Here is a 24090-nt window from a genome sequence, read left to right on the forward strand (position 1 = left end):
TATAGCAAAATCTAGTGGTTCTCTACCAAGATTGTTCAGATTATTTCCCTGGGGTCAAATATGGCCCCACCCCGGGGGTCACATGGTTTATATAGACTTATATAGGAAAAAACTTTGAAAAACCTCTTGTCCAAAACCACAGGGCCTAGGGCTTTGATATCATCGAGTGGTCCTCTACTAAGATTGTTCAAATTATTCCTCTAGGGTCCAATATGGCTCCGCCCTGGGGGTCACATGGTTTACATAGACTTATATAGGGAAAAACTTTGAAAATCTTCTTGTCCAAACCACAAAGACTATGGCTTCGGTATTTTGTAATGTAGCATCATTTAGTGGTTCTCTACCAAGTTTGTTCAAATTATCCCTCTAGGGTCAAATATAGCCCCGCCCCAGGGGTCATATGGTTCATATAGACTTATATAGGGAAAAACTTAGAATCTTCATGTCCATAACTTACATCATTCAAATTTGGACCACATGTATAGTTTTGAGTGGCAAGATGAACCTTGACATGAATTGACCTTGATCTTGACCTAGTGACCTACTTTCACATTTCTGTAGCTACAGCCTTCAAATTTGGACCACATGCATAGGTTTGTGTACCGAAAAAAACCTTGACCTTGTTATTAACCTAGTGACCTACTTTCACATTTCTGTAAAAAATGGCTCAGTGGATGGCGCCAAGATCACTCTGTAATCTCTTGTTAGGTTAATAGGTTAAAGGTCAAGGTCAGATTAAACCAGAATGGTAGAACTTTTGTTTACAGTGAGCATATAATTTCTGTTCCTTGTGCAATTACTGATTGCATCAATGGGGGCATTTCGTGTTCGACGAGCTCTTGTTGCACTTGTTCCAAGTAGAGTTATTGCCCTTGTTCCAAGTAGAGATATTGCCCTCGTTCCAGGTGGAGTTATTGCACTTGTTCCAGGTGTCGCCGTTGTTATAGTTTTTGATAAAGTCAGATATTTCTGTTACTGTCTAAGCTTTTGACTTGAAACTTAAACTATTTATTTACTATCAAAGTTTACAACAGGTGAAACAATCCCCATAACTCTTTTGAATTTTGACAGAGTTATGCCCCATTTTAACTTAGAATTTTTTGTCGAGTCCGCTTGTGGTGAGCTCAGTACAGTTGTCACTTTTGGTGGGTCGTTGTATGTGCGTGCATGTGTCTGTCCAATTTTGTCTGGACCATAACTTTGACATGTATGGACCAATTTTGTTTATATTTGGCATGAATGTTTGCCTCAATGAGTGTCATGTGCAAACGCCATGTTCCTATCTCAAAGGTCAAGGTCACAGTTGGAGGTCAAATGTCAAATTGAAGTTTGTCCAGACCATAACTTTGACATGCATGGACCAATCTTGTTTATATTTGGCATGAATGTTAACCTCAATGAGAAGGAGTGTCATGCACAAACCCCATTTCCTATCTCAAAGGTCAAGGTCACAGTTGGAGGTCAAAGGTCAAATTGAAGTTTGTCCAGAGCATTTCCTCTTCATGCATGGTGGGATTTTGATGTAATTTGGCATGAATGTTCACCATTATGAGACGGAGTGTCATGCACAAGAACCAGGTCCCTAGGTCTAAGGTCAAGGTCACACTTAGAGGCCAAAGGTGCTGGCGGGCTCGACATTCTGCCCGTGGGCATGCAGAATGTATTTCTAGTTTGGTTAAAGTTTTTGATTATGTCAAAGGCTCAGGGTGAGCTATTGTGATCGCTCACCATCCGGCGTCCAGCCACACTTCCCTTTATACAGCATCTCCTCCTTAACCATCAGGCCAATTTTGATGAAACTTCACAGGGATGTTCCTTGGATGGTCTTCTTTAAAAATTATTCAAAGAATTGAATTCCATGCAGAGCTCTGGTTGCCATGGCAACCGAAAGGAAAATCTTTAAAAATCTTCTTGTCCAAACCCACAGGGCCTAGGGCTTTGATATTTGGTATGTAGCATCATATAGTAGTCCTCTACCAAGATTGTTCAAATTATCCCCGTAGGGTCAAATATGGCCCCGCCCCGGGGGTCACATGGTTTATATAGACTTATATAGGAAAAAACTTTGAAAATCTTCTGGTCTGAAACCACAAGACCTAGGCCTTTGATATTTGATATGTAGCATTGCCTTGTGCTCCTCTACTAAGATTCTTTAAATTAAGCCCCTAGGTTGAAAAGAGGCCCAGCCCTGGGGGTACCAAGTTTTACATAGACTTATACATAGCAAAAATTTTAAAAATCTTCTTGCCTGAAACTGCAAGGCCAAGGCTTTTGGTATTTGGTATGTTGCATTGTCTAGTGGTCCTCTACCATATTTGTTCAAATGATTCCCCTGGGTTGAAAAGAGGCCCTGCCCCAGGGCCCGAAGTTTTACATAGACTTATATAGGAAAAAATTTAAAAATCTTCTTGTCTGAATGTTCAAGGCCCCGCCCTGGGGTCACTTGTATATGAGTTATATAGGAAAAAATACTTCAAAAATTATCTGATCATATTTCCTAGACTTTTTAATTATAATTACCTGATGACCCCCAAGTAATTAGGGGTCACTTGACTGTGACCTTGACCTACTGACCTACTTTTTGTTTTTTAAGATACGGCCTTGAAATTCGGATGACATATACAGTTTTGCACACCTATCGTAACAGCATAAAAATTTGGACCACGTCAATAACTTTCGATAAAGATTTCAATACTCATCTTTAATGTTCTTAGCCCTGACCTACTGACCTACTTTCTTGTTTTTGAAGCTACAGCAAAAAGATTTGGACCACATGTATAATGTTTGATACAGATTTCAATACTCATCTTGAATAGTCTTAATCGTGATTTGGACCACATGTATAATGTTTGATACAGATTTCAATACTCATCTTGAATAGTCTTAATCGTGACCTACTGACCTACTTACCGTTTTTGAAGTTACAGTATAGAAATTTGGACCACCTGTATAATTTTTGTGCCCCCCCCCCCCCCCCCCCCATGAGTGGTGGGAGCATATAGATTTGCTCTTGTCCGTGCATCCGTCCGTGTGTGTGTGCGTCCGTCCGTGCGTCCGTTAGCAATTTCGTGTCCGCTCTATATCTCTTGAACCCCTTGAAGGATTTCAAAGAAACTTGACACAAATGTTCACCTCATGGAGACGACATGCAGAGCGCATGTTTCGGATGACTACCTTCAAGGTCAAGGTCACACTTAGGGGTCAAAGGTCATATGGGTGTGTTTCCTGTCCACTCTGAAACTCTTGAACTGCTTGAAGGATTTCAAAGAAACTTGGCACAAATGTTCACCATACTGAGACGACGTGCAGGGCGCTTGTTTCGGATGACTAGCTTCAAGGTCAAGGTCACACTTAGGAGTGAAATATCATATATGACTTTGCTGTGTCCGCTCTGTAACTCTTGAACTGCTTGAAGGATTTCAAAGAAACTTGGCACAAATGTTCAACACACTGAGGCAACGTGCAGAGCGCATGTTTTGGATGTCTTGCTTCAAGGTCAAGGTCACCTTTAGGGGTCAAAGGTCATATATGACTTTGCTTTGTGTATATTGCTCTGCATTGCAGTGCTCTTGTTTTTATTTGGCAGATCCCTTTTTTGTTCTATTACAATAATTGTTTTTGTATTACTTCCCTTTTTTGTTACTATAAATAGCTTATTTTGAAACTTTTTTATTATTGGCCCTAGGGAAAAACCTTGACCACTTTTCTATGGTACAACATGGATGTTACATCCAATTTTTAGATATATTTTGACATAACTTTACCTAGTAAGAATTTTTTGTGGAATTTTTTTTTTTTAATTTCTTCTTTTTTGTTGTTCCTGTCCTTTGGGCTTCAACAGTCAAGTTCTTTAAATTTTGCTCCCATCCTCTGATGTAACACTTCGGGTGTATATTGCCCCGCTTGGTGGCGCTCTTGTTCATGTCTGTCAGTATGTGAGAAACTAGCTTAAATTGATTATGATAATTTAAGGTTGATCTGTCATTGTACCCACCGACAACAAAGTTGTAAGAGGGGGTATACTGGTTTCAGGTTGTCTGTCTGTCCGTAGACACAATCTTGTGCGCACCATCTCTCCTCATCCCCTTGATGCAATTTAATGAAACTTCGCACAAGTGATCAGTAACAACAGTAGTTGTGCATGGGGCATGTTAGGTTTTTTCAGAAAAAAAAATTGCAGAGTTACGGGACTTTGTTTTTTGTTACTATACTATATACATAGACACAATCTTGTGCGCACCATCTCTCCTCATCCCCTTGACACAATTTAATGAAACTTCACACAAGTGATCAGTAACAACAGTAGTTGTGCATGGGGCATGTAAGGTTCTTTCAGAATTTTTTTTTGCAGAGTTACGGGACTTTGTTTTTTGTTACTATACTATATACATAGACACAATCTTGTGCGCACCATCTCTCCTCATCCCTTTGACACAGTTTAATGAAACTTCACACAAGTGATCAGTAACAACAGTAGTTGTGCATGGGGCATGTTAGGTTCTTTCAGAAAAAAAATTGCAGAGTTACGGGACTTTGTTTTTTGTTACTATACTATATACATAGACACAATCTTGTGCGCACCATCTCTCCTCATCCTCTTGACACAATTTAATGAAACTTCACACAAGTGATCAGTAACAACAGTAGCTGTGCATGGGGCATGTTAGGTTCTTTCAGCGACAAAAATTGCAGAGTTATGGGACTTTGTTTCTTGTTAACATACTATGTAAATACAGTCTGCATAATTATGCAATCTTGTGCGTGCCTAATCTTCCCAACCCTTACACACAATTTAATGAAACTTCACACAAGTGATCAGTACCAACCCTAGTTGTGCATGGTGCATGTTACGTCCTTTTAGATAAATATTCTGCATAGTTGGGACTTTGTTAGCTCACCTGTCACAAAGTGACAAGGTGAGCTTTTGTGATTGCGTGGCGTCCGTCGTCCGTCGTCCGTGCGTCAGTGCGTGCGTGCGTGCGTGCGTAAACTTTTGCTTGTGACCACTCTAGAGGTCACATTTTTCAAGGGATCTTTATGAAAGTTGGTCAGAATGTTCATCTTGATGATATCTAGGTCAAGTTCGAAACTGGGTCACGTGCGATCAAAAACTAGGTCAGTAGATCTAAAAATAGAAAAACCTTGTGACCTCTCTAGAGGCCATATTTTTCAAAAGATCTTCATGAAAATTTGTCAGAATGTTCACCTTGATGATATCTAGGTCAAGTTCGAAACTGGATCACGTGGGGTCAAAAACTAGGTCAGTAGGTCTAAAAATAGAAAAACCTTGTGACCTCTCTAGAGGCCATATTTCTTAATGGATCTTCATGAAAATTGGTCAGAATGTTCACCTTGATGATATCTAGGTCAAGTTCGAAACTGGATCACGTGGGGTCAAAAACTAGGTCAGTAGATCTAAAAATAGAAAAACCTTGTGACCTCTCTAGGGGCCATATTTTTCATAAGATCTTGATGAAAATTGGTCAGAATGTTCAACTTGATGATATCTAGGTCAAGTTCGAAACTTGGTCACGTGGGGTCAAAAACTAGGTCAGTAGGTCTAAAAATAGAAAAACCTTGTGACCTCTCTAGAGGCCATATTTCTCAATGGATCTTCATGAAAATTGGTCAGAATGTTCACCTTGATGATATCTAGGTCAAGTTTGAAACTGGGTCACGTGGGGTCAAAAACTAGGTCAGTAGATCTAAAAATAGAAAAACATTGTGACCTCTCTAGAGGCCATATTTTTCATGAGATCTTCATGAAAATTGGTCAGAATGTTTACCTTGATGATATCTAGGTCAATTTCGAAACTGGGTCACGTGGGGTCAAAAACTAGGTCAGTAGGTCTAAAAATAGAAAAACCTTGTGACCTCTCTAGAGGCCATATTTCTCAATGGATCTTCATGAAAATTGGTCAGAATGTTCACCTTGATGATATCTAGGTCTAGTTTGAAACTGGGTCACGTGCGGTCAAAAACTAGGTCAGTAGGTCTGGAAATAGAAAAACTTTGTGACCTCTCTAGAGGCCATATTTTTCATATGATCTTTATGAAAATTGGTCAGAATGTTCACCTTGATGATACCTAGGTCAGGTTCGAAACTTGGTCACGTGCGGTCAATAACAAGGTCAGTAGATCTAAAAATAGAAAAACCTTGTGACCTCTCTAGAGGCCATATTTTTCAAGAGATCTTGATGAAGATTGGTCAGAATGTTCATCTTGATGATATCTAGCTCAAATTCAAAACTGGGTCACGTGCGGTCAAAAACTAGGTCATTAGGTCTAAAAATAGAAAATTCTTGTGATGTCTCTAGAGGCCATATTTCTCACTGGATCTTCATGAAAGTTGGTGCGAATGTTCAGCTTGATGATATCTAGGTCAAGTTCATAACTGGGACATGTGCGGTCAAAAACTAGGTCAGTAGGTCGAAAAATAGAAAAACCTTGTGACCTCTCTAGAGGCCATATTTTTCACGAGATCTTCATGAAAATTAGTGAGAATGTTCACATTGATGATATCTAGGTCAAGTTTAAAAGTGGGTCACGTGCCTTGAAAAACTAGGTCATTAGGTCAAATAATAGAAAAACCTTGTGACCTCTCTAGAGGTCAATTTATTTTTTCAATGGATCTTCATGAAAATTGGTCAGAATTTTTTATCTTGATGATATCTAGGTCACATATGCTCAAAAACTAGGTCACTTTGTCAAATAATAGAAATAACGACGTCATACTCGGTTCAACACTGGGTCATGTGGGGATAGGTGAGCGATTCAGGACCATCATGGTCCTCTTGTTTTTTGTTACTATACTGTATACATACAGTCTATATACACACAGTCCACATAATTATGCAATCTTGTGTGCGTCAAATTGCAGTGTACTGTGTCAGTGCATGGGGGTGGTGGGGGTACATTCATCACCTTTATTAACAAAATGATACCTGTTTTGATTATGAATATAACTGAAAAAGATCATATATTTTGTACATAAATAATTGTACCCCCCCGACAACAAAGTTGTAAGGGGGGGTATACTGGTTTCAGGTTGTCCGTCTGTCTGTCTGGTCGTCTGTCCGTCTGTCCGTAGACGCAATCTTGTGCGCACCATCTCTCCTTATCCCCTTGACAGAATCTAATGAAACTTCACACAAGTGATCAGTACCAACAGTAGTTGTGCATGGGGCATCCCGACAACAAAGTTGTAAGGGGGGGTATACTGGTTTCAGGTTGTCTGTCTGTCCGTGTGTCTGTCTGGTCGTCTGTCCGTCTGTCCGTAGACGCAATCTTGTGCGCACCATCTCTCCTTATCCCCTTGACAGAATCTAATGAAACTTCACACAAGTGATCAGTACCAACAGTAGTTGTGCATGGGTCATGTTTGGTTCTTTTAGAAAAACAATTTGCAGAGTTATGGGACTTTGTTTTTTTGTTACTATACTATATACATAGACACAATCTTGTGCGCACCATCTCTCCTCATCCCCTTGACACAATTTAATGAAATTTCACACAAGTGATCAGTACCAACAGTAGTTGTGCATGGGGCATGTTAGGTTCTTTTAGAAAAAAAATTTGCAGAGTTATGGGACTTTGTTTTTTTTGTTACTATACTATATACATAGACACAATCTTGTGCGCACCATCTCTCCTCATCCCATTGACACAATTTAATGAAACTTCACACAAGTGATCAGTAACAACAGTGGTTGTGCATGGGGCATGTTAGGTTCTTTCAGCAACAAAAATTGCAGAATTATGGGACTTTGTTTCTTGTTAACATACTATGTACATACAGTCTGCATATGCAATCTTGTGCGTGCCTAATCTACCAAACCCTTGCACACAATTTAATGAAACTTCACACAAGTGATCAGTACCAACCCTAGTTGTGCATGGTGCATGTTACATTCTTTTAGATAAATATTCTGCATAGTTATGGGACTTTGTTTTTTGTTACTATACTGTATACATACAGTCTATATACACACAGTCCACATAATTATGCAGTCTTGTGTGTGTCAAATTGCAATGTACTGTGTCAGTGCATGCGGGGGTGATGAAAAATTATCATTTCACAAATTTGAGATTGATTTCATTACTCCTTTGGAAGTAAAAAATATCATATCTAAAATTGATCTTAAAAAAGCTACTGGGATAGACGGAATAAGCCCAAAGATTCTACATGACTGCGGAGATTTCATAACTCCAGCCATCACATCTATAATAAATAAAAGCATACACAGTGGTGTTTTTCCCGATAAATTAAAAGATGCTTACGTTATTCCAATTTTTAAAAAAGGGAATAAGCAGAATCCAAGTAATTATAGACCTATCTCAGTTTTACCTACCATATCTAAGATATTTGAAAGGCATATTGGTTCACAGTTGCAATTGTATTTCAAAAAGACAAATATATTGCACACAAAACAATCGGGTTTTCGTCCTACACATTCATGCCACACTGCTTTAACACTTTTAATTGATACTTGGTTGAAAGATGTTGACAGTGGTAAATATGTAGGGTCCGTATTTCTTGATCTTTGAAAAGCATTCGATCTTGTCGACCATGAAATATTACTGCATAAACTAAAGCTTTATCACTTTACAGATAACTCACTGAAATTATTTGAATCATATCTGTCGAAAAGAACTCAGCTAGTTAAAATTAGAAATTTATATTCTAAAAAACTGTTTGTAAAGTCTGGAGTTCCACAAGGCTCGATTTTAGGACCCTTACTATTTATATTATATATAAATGATATGACACTTATTTCAGACACTATTAATATTGACATGTATGCTGACGATTCCACGGTGCATAAATCCGACACTGACATTTCAGTTATAGAGCAAGAGCTTCAAAGTAATCTTAGCCTCATTAACACATGGTGCAAAATTAATAATATGTCATTACATCCGGAAAAAACAAAATGTATGCTTCTAAGTACAAATTATAAAACGAAACAAGCAAGGAATCTTGAACTGTTTATCAATGGAACGATAATTGAAAATGTAACAAGTCAAAATATTCTTGGAATCTGTATAGATAATAATATAACGTGGCATGCACAAGTTCGCAATGTTGTGAATAAACTTAACGCAAAGGTTGCACTTTTAAAAAGAATTTCGTACTTTTTGACCGATAAAATGAAGATGTTATATTATAATGCATATATTATATCAACCATGGACTATTGCAGTACTGTATGGGGGCTTGCCCGTAAATCAGATACTGATAAAATATATAATATACAAAAGAGGGCAATTCGTGTAATAACAAAAAATCGTATCGCAGGTAGCTTTTTTAAAACTCTGAATCTGCTCACTTTTGAAAACAGATGCAATTACCACATGGCTGTACTGGTTTTTAAATGTGACCATAACCTTGTACCAAAATATATGTCTGAATTATTATCTTTTGCTCATAACGATAGATATAATCTTCGTTCCTCGACTCGTAAAGATCTTTCTTTGTTAAAGCCCCGAACAAACTACTTGAAACAAACATTCTCATACAAAGCCACACATTTATGGAATTCCATTCCATCAAACATCAAACTTCAAGATAATCTGTTAACGTTTAAACGAAAAATTAAGGATTATTTATTACAAGAACAACGTTACTAATACTGAGATTTTTATTTATTCATTTTTTTTTTCTCAAATCTTCATCAATTATCATGCATTTTATGTCGTATAAGGTAGCTTTTAAACTTTATGATATTGATGGATGAATGTACATGTATGCAAAATGAATTACACTGATTTATTCTCCTGGTAAAATCATTTCAAATCGAGTTTGTTTTTAAAGTGTGTTTGTCGTTAAAATTGTGCTACTGATACTCTTATTGTTGTAGATACTGTGTTTTAACATTTATGTAGAAGGCCATATTGGAAATAAGTTGTATGTATACTATGTACTCTTAATATGTCACCTTCTTAAAATAAAGTTATTATTATTATTATTATTATTATTATTCATCACCTTTAGTGATAGCTCTAGTTTCAAATACGGTGAAATCATTAAATTTCGTGGACATGAAATTTTTGTGGTTTTGATCAAAACGGCAATTTCGTGGGGATATGAATTCGTGGATTTCAACTTTTGAACATAAAATGAATGGGAAATTTACCTGTTCGTTGGGATTAAATTTCGTGGATTGATTCAACCACGAAATCCACGAAAATTAATCCCCCACGAATATTTATGATTTCACAGTAGGTGGAAATGACAAAAGTTCTACATAATTATGACAACTGATTTAAAGTTTATTTGGCTTCAGTTTATGCATGAATTTAATTCTGTGAATATGTTGAATTTGCAAATATTTCCATCACTAATATGTTCATTTTGCAGGTAAGAAGGGACTGTACAATGGCAGCTCTGGACTACAGCTTGCCTATCTCAGTGGAACACAATCTGATTTCATCTCAGACAATACAAGTTTCAATGCCTTAGATATCAATTCACTTACTGACCCAGTGAAAAATGACAGCAAGTTTAAAGGTGTTGATATCCTAATTACTTCTCAGTGGCCAGAGGGAGTGGAGAAGTATAGTACTGAACTGGTATTCATTTATATACTTTCTCTCAATATTTAAATTACATTGTGTTGATTAGTTTATCTATGTTTTAATAGTAATTTAGTTTGTATGTATCATGTGTATGTTGTATCAGTCATTCAGAACAATACCGTATTTTACCTAAGTCTTGGGACAGTATAAAATATTTTTTTTTTTCACTGTCCCAAGACTTATTTCCCGAAAAATAATTATTTTGAAATTGTCCCAAAAATATGGACACAATAATCGTCGTCAGGTAACATCCCCCTTCCACCCGTGTTGAAAGCGAAAAAAAAAACCTTAACGATTATCGGTAATTATTCTGTTGATAAACAAAGTAATTGGCCTTGTTTTCATCATCAGTTAACACCCCCTCAAAGAGCTAAAAGAAGTTTATCGGTATCATGACATTAGAAGTGGAGATCAAAGCGGTATAGTTTCCCCGAGATTTTCATGGCATTACGTCATGTTTTCGCGCCATGTTGCACATCACTGTTTGATCGTACCGCCTCGGTTCTTAAGTGCTGAGAAGTAGATCTAGTGTTGTAACAATCAATATAAAAAAGCTTCTTTTTAATTTGTTAAAGCGAATGTGCAGTATCCCGTATAAACTGACAGGTAAACGTGTCAAACTATAATAGCGGATATCTTACCTCTGTGACCTATTTGCCCTTGAGGAAATTACAAAATGGTTTGAGAAGAATATCTTATTATAAAGTGTCGTGTCAAAAAATACATGTACATGTACAAAGATTCATTCAAAACTTATTAAAAATACGCAGCGTCATTACTGTTTTTGTTTTTTTAACCGCATTTTCTGTTTACGTTCACGAGGTCACGTAACAGAAATCTGTTTGCCAAAAATCGTTTTATTTCATATTTTTAAATTGCTGCTGCCTTTTCATTATTTAAGATTTTTCTATTCTGTTTTTTGTACTTTCTGGTCAAAAGTCTGAATTTTATGCCCATAGTTTGTATCACTTATTTACTTTTAGAAAGAAATAAGTATTTAGGATCGCGCTGTTTGAAATTTTGCAAGTAATTTTATGAAAATTCGACCGTTTTTATAGAATTTTGCCAACATTTCTGCCAATACCTTTTTAAAATCGTTATAGAATTCAAACTATATTACTTCTCAATCGGTGTTGAAAATCTGAAGCGATAAAATCAAAAAATGAATGCGTGACACGCGTTTTTTGTATACGTGTCGATGAACAAAAGTAACGGCGTTGTAAGTTAGACATTACGATAGGTCGCACGTGCTCGTGGAATGGAAAATTACCGGCATGGCGTTTTGATATCTGTACGATTTGCGGGTAAATTCCAGTCAGTGGTAAATAAAAATAAATAACGGAAAATGGACTTCCTGGCTGCAGCAAAAAAAAAAAAAAATACAACACTTAACTGGTATGGTAAAAAAACACTTTACTAGTAAAAACACGACACGAAAATGTTAAAAAAATAGTCTTTGGTTCTTATAATTATTGTACCCCCGACAACAAAGTTGTAAGGGGGGGGTATACTGGTTTCAGGTTGTCTGTCTGTCCGTCTGTCTGTCTGTCCGTCTGTTCGTAGACGCAATCTTGTGCGCACCATCTCTCCTTATCCCCTTGACAGAATTTAATGAAACTTCACACAAGTGATCAGTACCAACAGTAGTTGTGCATGGGGCATGTTAGGTTCTTTTAGAAATAAAATTTGCAGAGTTATGGGACTTTGTTTTTTTGTTACTATACTATATACATAGACACAATCTTGTGCGCACCATCTCTCCTCATCCCCTTGACACAATTTAATGAAACTTCACACAAGTGATCAGTACCAACAGTAGTTGTGCATGGGGCATGTTAGGTTCTTTTAGAAAAAAAATTTGCAGAGTTATGGGACTTTGTTTTTTTGTTACTATACTATATACATAGACACAATCTTGTGCGCACCATCTCTCCTCATCCCCTTGACACAATTTAATGAAACTTCACACAAGTGATCAGTACCAACAGTAGTTGTGCATGGGGCATGTTAGGTTCTTTCAGAAAAAAAATTTGCAGAGTTATGGGACTTTGTTTTTTTGTTACTATACTATATACATGGACACAGTCGTGTGCACACCATCTCTCCTCATCCCCTTGACACAATTTAATGAAACTTCACACAAGTGATCAGTAACAACAGTAGTTGTGCATGGGGCATGTTAGGTTCTTTCAGAAAAAAAAATTGCAGAGTTATGGGACTTTGTTTTTTTTTTGTTACTATACTATATACATAGACACAATCTTGTGCACACCATATCTCCTCATCCCCTTGACACAATTTAATGAAACTTCACACAAGTGATCAGTACCAACCCTAGTTGTGCATGGTGCATGTTACATTCTTTTAGATAAATATTCTGCATAGTTATGGGACTTTGTTTTTTGTTACTATACTGTATACATACAGTCCACATAATTATGCAATCTTGTGTGCGTCAAATTGCAATGTACTGTCAGTGCATGCGGGGGGTACATTCATCACCTTTAGTGATAGCTCTAGTTTGATATTTTGATCGATACAACACCATACAATGTATAATAATGGTATTTGGGTTACATCTTGAATCAGTATACAACCATAGTCCCAACACTTAGGGACGAAAAATACGCTGAGAAAATACATGTCCAAAAACTTAGGGTCAAAAAAATTATTTTTCCATATTTTAGGGTTGTCCCAAGATTTAGGGTGTCCCAAGACTTAGGTAAAATACGGTATACTTTTCTTAAACTTTACATATAAACCATTGCAAAATACAGACTAAACTATCCAGTAGTGACTGGACTGCAGTTGTGAATTATGTCTCCATACTTGGCACAAATGTTAACCACCATGAGACAGATTGTCATATGCAAGAACCAGGTCTCTAGGTCTCTCAAGGTCACGCATAAGAGGTCAAATGTCAAATTCAAGAATGACTGTCCAGAGCATTTCTTCTTCATGCATGGAGGGGTTTTGATGTAACTTGGCACAAATGTTCACCACCATCAGACGGATTGTCATGCGCAAGAACCAGGTCCCTAGGTTTATGGTCAAGGTCACACTTAGAGGTCAAAGGTCAAATTCAAGAATGACTGTCTGGAGGGCACAGAGGGATTTTGATGTTACTTGGCACAAATGTTCACCACCATTAGGCACCCTTGTTAGCTCACCTGAGCCAAAGGCTCATGGTGAGCTTTTGTGACCGCTCAATGTCTGGCGTCCGGCCGTCAACATTTTTTCTTAAAAAATCTTCTTCTTGAAAACCACTTGGCAGAATTACACCAAACTTCACAGGAATGATTCTTTGGTGGCCCACTTTCAAAATTGTTCAAAGAATTGAATGCCATGCAGAACTCTGGTTGCCATGGCAACCGAAAGGAAAAACTTTAAAAATCTTATTGTCCAAAACCACAGGGCCTAGGGCTCTGATATCTGGTGTGTAGCATCATCTAGTGGTCCTCTACCAAGATTGTTCAAATTATCCCCAAGGGTCAAATATGGCCCCGCCCCGGGGGTCACATGGTTTATATAGACTTATATAGAGAAAATTTTGAAAATCTTCTTGTACAAAAACACATGGCCTAGAGCTTTGATATTTGGTATGTAGCATCATCTAGTGGTCCTCTACCAAGATTATTCAAATTATCCCCCTAGGATCAAATATGGCCCTGCCCCGGGGGTCACATGGTTTATATAGACTTATAATATAGGGAAAACTTTGAAAATCTTCTTGTACAAAACCACATGGCCTAGGGCTTTGATATTTGGTATGTAGCCTTATATAGTGGTCCTCTACCAAGATTGTTTAAATTATCCCCCTAGGATCAAATATGGCCCCGCCCCAGGGGTCCCAAGTTTTACATAGACATATAGGAAAAAAAGTTTTAAAATCTTTTTGTCTGAAACCACAACACTTAGACCTATGATATTTGGTTTGTAGCATTGTCTTATGGTCGTCAACCAAAATTGTTCAAATTGTACACCTGGGGTGAAAAGAGGCCCTGCTCTGGGGGTCCCAAGTTTTATATAGACTTAATTATATAGGAAAAAGCTTTAAAAATTTTCTTGTCTGAAACCATACAACCTAGGCTTTTGATATTTGGTATGATGAATTGTCTAGTAGTCCTCTACCAAAATTGTTTAAATTATGCCCCTGGGCTTAAAAGAGGCCCCGCCCTGGGGTCACTTAGTTATTATGTGAGTTATATAGGAAAAAATACTTAAAAATCATCTGATCCTATTTCCAAGACTGTTTAATTATAATTACCTGATGACCCCAAGTAATATGATGTCACTTGACTGTGACATTGACCTTCTGACCTACTTTCTTGTTTTTTAAGATACAGCCTTGAAATTTGGATGACACACAGTTTTGCACACAAATCATAAAACTGAATTTCATTGACCATGAATGTGACCTACTGACTTTCTTAATATTTTATCATCAGTTTGACATATGAAACATGTAGCTCATATTACTCAGGTGAGCGATCCAGGGTCATCATAACCTTCTTGTTTTTAGAATTACCTTCCTTTGTTGTTACTATAAATAGCTTATATTGTAACTTTTTAGCTCAACTATACGAAATATCAGGAGAGCTATCCTACTTGACCCGGCGTCGGCATTATTGTCTTCCACGTCCTCACCTTGGTTAAAGTTTTGTAGCTCACCTGAGCACAAAGTGCTCAGGCTGAGCTATTGTGATCGATCACTGTTCGGTGTCCGTCCGGCATCTGTCCGGACGTCCGTCCTGGGTCCATCCACATTTTCCTTTAAACAACATCTTCTCTGAAACAATTTGGTGGAAGTTGATGGCCTGGATGTTCTTTGGGTGGTCCCATTCAAAAGTTGTTCAAAGAATTGAATTCCACACAGAACTCTGGTTGCCATGGCAACTGAAAAGAAAAACTTAAAAAATCTTCTTGTCCAAAACCACAAGGTGTAGAGTCTCGATATTTGGCATGTGACATCATCTTATGGTCCTCTATGAAGATTGTTCAAATTATGCCCCTGGGGTGAAAAGAGGTCTTGCCCTGGGGGTCCCAAGTTTTACATAGACTTATATAGGAAAAAAAAAATCTTCTTGTCTGAAAGTTCAAAACCTAGGCTTTTGATATTTGGTATGTAGCATTGCCTAGTGGTTCTCTAACAAGATTGTTCAAATTATGCCCCTGTTGTGAAAAGAGGCCCCGCCCCAGGGGTCACTTGTATATGAGTTATCTAGGAAAAATGCTTCAAAAATTATCTGATCATATTTCCTAGACTGTTTAATTGTAATTACCAGATGACTCCTAGTAATTAGGGGTCACTTGAATGTGACCTTGACCTACTGACCTACTTTTTATACGCCCGTTTGAAAAACGGGACGTATTATGGGAACGCCCCTGGCGGGCGGATGGGCAGGCGGGTGGGCGGTCGGGGTCCACAGACCTTGTCCGGAGCATATCTTCTACATGCATGGAGGGATTTTGATGAAACTTGGCACAGTTGTTCACCATCATGAGACGGAATGTCATGCGCAAGAACCAGGTCCCTAGGTCTAAGGTCAAGGTCACACTTAGAGGTCAAAGGTCAAATTCAAGAATGACTTTGTCCGGAGCATATCTTCTTCATGCATGGAGGGATTTTGATGAAAGTTGGCACAATTTGTTCATCATCATGAGGCAGAGTGTCATGCGCACAAACCAGGGCCCTAGGTCTAAGGTCAAGGTCACACTTAGAGGCCAAAGGATACAAGAATGAAAAATTCAAGAGAGCATATCTTCTTCATGCATGGAAGGATTTTGATGTAGCTTGGCACAGTTGTTCACCATAATGAGAGGGAGTGTCCTGCGCAAGAACCAGGTCCCTAGGTCTAAGGTCAAGGTCATACATAGAGGTCAAAGGATACAAGAATGAAAACTTAGTCCGGAGCATATCTTCTTCATGCATGAAAGGACTTTGATGTAGCTTGGCACAATTGTTCACCATCATGAGACGGAGTGTCATGCGCAAGAACCAGGTCCCTAGAGGTAAGGTCAAGGTCACACTTAGAGGTCAAGGATACAAGAATGAAAACTTTGTCCGGAGCATTTCTTCTTCATGCATTGAGGGATTTTGATACAACTTGGCACAAATGTTCACAAGCATGAGACGGAGTGTCATGCGCAAGAACCAGGTCCCTAGGTCTAAGGTCAAGGTCACACTTAGAGGCCAAAGGTCAGATACAAGAATGACTTTCTCCGGAGCATTTCTACTTCATGCATGGAGGGATTTTGACTTGGCACAATTGTACACCATCATAAGACGGAGTGTCATGCACTGGTCCCTTCTTTTGAATTACTTCCCTTTGCTGTTACTATAAATAGCTTATATTGTGAAATCGAGACCACTTTTCTGTAGTACAGCATGTTACATCCAATTCTGAGGTGTATTTTGAGCTATCTCTACCTGGTAAGGATTTTTGTGTGGACTTGTAATTTTTTTTTTTTTTTAGCTCACCTGTCACATAGTGACAAGGTGAGCTTTTGTGATCACCCTTCGTCCGTCGTCTGTGCGTCTCATGCGTGCGTCCGTCCGTGCGTCAACAATTTCTTGTCTGCACAATAGTGGTTTCATTTATGATTTTATTTTAACAAAACTTGCACACAACTTGTATCACCATAAGTTCTCGGATCCTTTCTTGAACTGGCCAGATCCCATTATGGGTTTCAGAGTTATGGCCCCTGAAAGGGCCAAAATTAGCTATTTTGACCTTGTCTGCACAATAGCAGCTTCATTTATGATTTTATTTTAACCAAACTTGCACACAGCTAGTATCACCATAAGATCTTGGTTCCTTTCTTGAACTGGCGAGATTCCTTTATTATATAGCTATTTTGACCTTGTCTGCACAATAGCAGCTTCATTTATGATTTGAATTTAATCAACTTGCACAAAACTTGTGTCACCATTAGATCTTAGTTCCTTTCTTGAACCGGCTAGATCCCATAATGGGTTCCAGAGTTATGGCCCCTGAAAGGGCCAAAATCAGCTATTTTGACCTTGTCTGCACAATAGCAGCTTCATTTATGATTTGAATTTAATCAGACTTGCACAAAACTTGTATCACCATAAGATCTTGGTTCCTTTCTTGAACTGGCTAGATTCCATTATGGGTTTTAGAGTTATGACCCATGAAACGGCCAGAATTAGCTATTTTGACCTTGTCAGCACAATAGCAGCTTCATTTATGATTTGATTTTAACCAAACTTGCACACAACTTGTATCACCACAAGATCTTGGTTCCTTTCTTGAACTGGCCAAATTCCATCATGGGTTCCAGAGTTATGGCCCCTTAAAGGTCCAAAATTGGCTATTTTAGCTTTTGCAGCCATATAGAGACTTCATTTATATCTGATTACCTCCCCTGATTGTAATCAAAATGAATTTATATCAGTAAGTACTTATAGGACTTATTTGAAATTTCATTATTGTCATTAGTTGGACTGAGACAATCAGGGTTGATAACTATGGACTGATTTTATGTCAAATTACCTCCCTTTATTTATGTCAACAGATTTATTTGGCAGAGCCTTCTTTTGTTCACTTACAATTTTTTTTTTTAATTACTTCCCTTTTACGTTACTACAAATAGCTTATTTTTAGTAACTTTTTTATTATTGGCCGTAGGGAAAAACCAAGACTACTTTTCTGTGGTACAACATGGATGGTACCTCCAATTTTTAGGTGCATTTTGACATATCTGTACCTTGTAAGAATTGTTTTTTCTTTTTGGTTAAATTTCTTCCCTTTGTTGTTCCTGTCCTTTGGACTTAAATATTTTTACTGAGGACCTTCTTGTCCTCAAGTGCAATGATAACAGGTGAGCGATATAGGGCCATCATGGCCCTCTTGTTTTTTTTTTTGTTTTTTTTTTCTCTTTAACCCTTTACCACACAGAACAGAAGCCAGAGTAACCTCTTTTACATAACACTGATAAGTGATAATCAATAATCAATAATCGGTATATGGCTGATAAAGGGGACTGTCTTATCTGAACAGAGGTGTTGGCATTATCTTGTGATTACACACACTTATGTTAAAAATGTCATTATTTTAATATTTTCTGTAAGTTTGACATTATTTTTGTCAATATAAAGTTTATAGCAATTTAAATTCTCTTTCCGATGATACAAAATTTATTGTAGTTTCTCTTTGAGTTTCGAAGATATAAAGTGTTAAAGTACGGGAATATATTTTTTTAGGCATAAAATTCTGTTTTGGATTACTTTCACATTGAAATTCATATACAATTTCATTTTGATGTTTGAAAGTTTGATTTATAGTTAATAGACTTATCTTCCGAATCGGAATCGGTAAGTATTTATATAAAAAAAACAACCCTCAAACTGAATAACACTACAAAAATAACGGATCGTAAAATTTCTGAAAGTGCAAAAAGATCGCTGAGATCGAGACTCGTAACCGACTACAATATTCTTGTGCTAAAAATTAAAATGTTTTTAAGATAATATTACGTAATATTTTAATGATCAAACGTCGGTACATCACGGGTGACTTCCGCTGCAATTAACTCTTGGGGTGTCATAAAATATTTGAAAGCCGCGGTCCTTCTGTTTTGATTAACACTTCCCGTTATGTAAGGCCATAAATTCCAAGCCATCGTATACACAAATTGTTGTTTAGGGGAAATCTGCATGTATCACGCGTGACCTTCATGACCTAACACATTTAAAAATACTTTGATGTTAAATGGTTGTTATTTTTAGAACGAGGAAAGCCCGCGAACCGGCCAGTTGCAAGCAGTTTTCTCAGTAATTTTCCATGACGTAGCGTCGTGCACATGTAGGAAAAAACCCTTTCTTTGCAAAGTACTCGATAAATTTAAATAGTAACCACATGATCTTGTACGTAAATAATGATGACGAAATCCCATATTTTGAGTTAGTAAACATCCGGAATTTGTTTCTTTAGGAAAAGAACGAAAATAAAGCGATTGATTATGAGACACGGGATAAAACGATTCTGTTCAAATGGCCGTTAATCGGTATAATACGTTTCTATCGGGGAACTGATAGACTCGGGTCAATACGTTTCTGTTCGGTAATCGATAGATACGGTGATAAACGTATCGATGTGGTAAAGGGTTAAAGATCAACTTCCCATAGCTGTTACTATAAATAACTTACATTGTAACTTTTTTATAATTGACCGTAGGGAAAAACCAAGACCACTTTTCTGTGGTACAACATTGATGTTACTGTCAAATTTTGGGTGTATTTTAAGGTATCTCTACCTGGTAAAGATTTTTTTTTGTGGACTTAGAAAAATAAAAGAATTACAATAATTTCTAAAAAAACAAAAACATTGTAAACAGCTAGAAAATTAAAATTCCATTTGCAAATACAGGTGCTAGTGTAAAGAAATTTGCTGTGACGGGCGTATATTGTGACATTCTGGCACTCTTGTTTTTACTTTGTGAACACGATAGAAGTGACATTTTATATTTGATTTTAACCACACTCACACACAACTTAAGTCACAATAAGATCTCGATTTCTTTCGAAAACCGGCTAGTTTCCATCATGGGTTCTAGAGTTACTGCCCTGAAAAGGAAATTTTCTATTTTGGCCATTTCAGCCATATAGAGGTTTCATTTATGCGTTGATTTGATAAAACTTGCACAGAATGATTATCTTGATGATCTCTACCCCTGGATCAAAACTGGGTCATGTTGGGTGAAGAACTAGGTCATCAGGTCAGATCAAAGGAAAAGCTTCTTAACAACTTAGAGGCCCCATTTATGACCCTATCTTCATGAATCTTTGTCAGAATGTTTATCTTGATGATTTCTAAGCAGAGTTTGAAACTGGGTCATATGGGGTCAGAAACTAGGTCATCAGGTCAAATTAAAGGAAAAGCTTGTTAACACTCTTTAGGCCACATTTATGACCCTATCTTCATGAAACTTGGTCAGAATGTTTATCTTGATGATTCCCAGGCCAAGTTTGAAACTGGGTCATATGGGGTCAAAAACTAGGTCACCCAGTCAAATCAAAGGAAAAGCTTGTTAACACTCTTGTTCATTTGACGTGCATGAAACTTGGTCAGAATGTTTGTCTGCATGAAATATTGTACGAATTTTTATCTGGGTCATGCAGGGTCAAAAACTAGGTCACCAGGTCAATTCAAAGAATAAGCTTGTTTACACCCTAGGGAGCACATTTTGTATTCTGTCTTCATAAATTTTGGTCAGAATGTTTGTTATCATGAAGTCTTGGAAGATTTCAAATCTGGTTCATGTGGGGTCAAAAACTAGGTCACTAGGTCAAATCATAGGAAAAGCTTGTATACACTAAAGGCCTGTTTTTTGTCCCAATCTTCCTGAAAATTGTCAGAATGTTTGTTTTCGTGAAATTTTGGGCAAGTTCGAATCTGGGTCATGTGGGTTAAAAAACTAGGCCACTAGGTCAAATCAAAGAAAATGCTTGTTTACACTCAAGAGGCCACGGTTTTTGGTCCAATCTTAATGAAAATTGGTCAGAATATTTGTCTCCATGAAATCACTAGGTAAAACATGTTTACACTGTTATGGTGTGTTGCACAGGTGAGCGACCTAGGGCCATCTTGGCCCTGTTGTTGTTTTTTTTTAAGCTTTAGCAAAGAAATTTGTTCAAGCAAGCAATTAAACTCCGGTGAGTGATATACTATTAGGTCCATCATGGCCCTCTTGTTTACACTTTCTTTTTAGCTCACCTCAACAAATGCTCAAAGTGAGCTTTTGTGACTGTTCCATGTCTCTTGTGTGTCGTGTGTCAACAATTTGTAAAAAAATCTTCTCCTTCAGAACCACTTGGCAGATTTACACCAAACTTCACAGGAATGATCCTTGGGGAGGCCCCCTTTCAAAATTGCCCAAAGAATTTAATTCTATGCAGAACTCTGGTTGCCATGGCAACTGAAAGGAAAAACTTTGAAATCTTCTTGTGAGAAACTGTTAGCCGGATTTCAAAAATATTTTGTAGAAATGATCTCTAGGTGACCCTCTACCAGAATTGCCTAAGCCATTTTGTTTTGGTAAAAAAACATGGCCACCAGGGGGCGGGGCTTATTTTCCTTGTATGGCTATATTGTAAATTTCAAAAATCTTCTTCTTCAAAACCACGGGGCAGATTTACATTAAACTTCATAGAAATTGAAATCCATGCAGGACACTGGTTGCCATGGGAACCGAAAGGAAAAACTTTAAAAATCTTATTGTCCAAAACCACAGTAGCTAGGGCTTTGATATTTGGTATGTGGCATCATCTAATAGTCCTCTACCAAGTTAGTTCAAATCATCCCCCTGGGGTCAAATATGGCCCCACCCTGGGGGTCATATGGTTTACATAGACTTGTATAGAAAAAACTTTGAAAATCTTCTTGTCCAAAACCACAGGGCTTAGGGCTTTGATATTTTGTATGTAACATCATCTAGTGATCCTCTACTAAGATAGTTAAAATTATCCCCCTAGGGGTAAATATGGCCACACCCCAGGGGTCACATGGTTTATATAGACTTATATAGGGTAAAACTTTGAAAATCTTCTTGTCCAACTGATAAACAACCAAAAGGAACATTGAGAAGTAATGTTTCGGAGGTGACCACTGACACTGAATGGAAAACTAAAAATACCAAAAAGTTTAAAAAGGAAGAAAGAGCTAAATTTGTCCACTCTGAATACTCGTGAAACAAAAAATTAGAATCAAATAAATCCCTTCAGTTGTGATCATCATACAACTCTGATTGGCAAATACATGAAAGATCAGTTACAGAGGCATGAATCTAAAAAACTGAATGCAAAAGGGGTTTGTGATATAAAACTATCAGAAACTCTACTAACAAAAACAAAGACAGGAAAAACTGTTCAGAGAAAAGGAGAAAGAGAACAAAAAGGGAGCTAAAAGGATTACAAGACAGTCTGTAGAGGCAAAAATGAAAGATAAAGAAAGTACATTGAAATCAAAGAGAAATATCTTTGGAATACCTAGAAAGGAAGAGAAGCAAAGAGTATTGCGAGACAATCTGTTGAAGTGAAAATGAAAGATAAAGAAGTTCATTAAATTCAAAGAGGAAAGCCAGAGAATCAGTGGAATACCTAGAGAAGGAAAAAGGAAAAAGAAGCAAAGAGCAATGCACGAGAATCATTTGAGTTTAAACAAAATGAGTTGAAATGCAAAATAAATCAAAGAGAAAAGCAAGATCTGACCTTTACAATTTAGAGAAAGAATGAGTGGCTAAGCAACATTGGCAGCTGGATACAAGAAATAAAACTTCTGAAAAGATGTATGATTGCAATCTACAAGCGGGTAAGCGTAAAGATCAATCCTTTAGTGAGGCTCCTCAAAATGCAGAAAGTATGGTCATGATATAGATGCATTTATTGAACTTTTTCATGAGCATATATCAGTTGGACCAGTTTACATCTGCAGTTGTTGTTATCAAACATGGTTTAAACAAAATGTATGTGAAGTTAAACCATCTTCCCCAGAGAAATATAAAAAATACTTGACTAGTATTACGTACATCTGTTGATGACAAGCAGTGGGTATGCATTACTGGTAAAAGTAACGTTGTCGCTGGTAAAGTTCCTAGATTGTCTGTCTTTAATGGTATGAAATGGCCAGAAAAACCAAAAGATTTGGAATTATTTCCTCTTGAAGAGCGTTTAATTGCTTTACATATTCCATTTATGCAAATGAGAGAACTACCAAGGGGTCGTCAATTATCAATTAAAGGAAATGTTGTTAATGTTCCTGTTGATATGCAGCCAGTTGTGAATGCACTGCCAAGACCTTTTGATGAAAACATTACTGTAGCAGTGAAATTAAAGAAAAAAATGTCATTCCAATCATTTTTAGCTCATCTGATTTTTTGAAAAAAAATGATGAGTTATTGTCATCACTTGAGCGGTTGTCGGCGTCGGCGTCGGCGTCGGCGTCTGCGTCGGCGTTGCCTGGTTAAGTTTTATGTTTAGGTCAGCTTTTCTCCTAAACTATCAAAGCTATTGCTTTGAAACTTGGAATACTTGTTCACCATCATAAGCTGACCCTGTATAGCAAGAAACATAACTCCATCTTGCTTTTTGCAAGATTTATGGCCCCTTTTGTACTTAGAAAATATCAGATTTCTTGGTTAAGTTTTATGTTTAGGTCAACTTTTCTCCCAAACTGTCAAAGCTATTGCTTTGAAACTTGGAATACTTGTTCACCATCATAAGCTGACCCTGTACAGCAAGAAACATAACTCCATCTTGCTTTTTGCAAGATTTATTGCCCCTTTTGGACTTAGAAAATCAGTTTTCTTGGTTAAGTTTTATGTTTAGGTCAGCTTTTATCCTAAACTATCAAAGCTATTGCATTAAAACTTGCAACACTTGTTCACCATCATAAGTTGACCCTGTAAAGCAAGAAACATAACTCCATCCTGCTTTTTGCAAGATTTATGGCCCCTTTTGGACTTAGAAAATATCAGATTTCTTGGTTAAGT

At 37.3% G+C, this 24090-nt stretch overlaps 1 protein-coding gene across 3 annotated transcripts in view; it reads left to right on the top strand.

Annotated features, from left to right (window-relative positions):
• Positions 1 to 24090, top strand: part of LOC123537554 (CWF19-like protein 1) — a 281916-nt gene that overhangs the window by 79936 nt on the left and 177890 nt on the right. For all 3 annotated transcript variants that reach the window (XM_053529211.1, XM_053529213.1, XM_053529212.1), the window contains exon 5: positions 10361 to 10572. In XM_053529211.1, coding sequence (XP_053385186.1) covers positions 10361 to 10572 — 212 coding nt within the window. The remainder of the gene's footprint in view (positions 1 to 10360; positions 10573 to 24090) is intronic.

The sequence above is a fragment of the Mercenaria mercenaria genome, chromosome 17 (assembly GCF_021730395.1).
Source record: "Mercenaria mercenaria strain notata chromosome 17, MADL_Memer_1, whole genome shotgun sequence".
Classification (NCBI taxonomy): domain Eukaryota; kingdom Metazoa; phylum Mollusca; class Bivalvia; order Venerida; family Veneridae; genus Mercenaria; species Mercenaria mercenaria.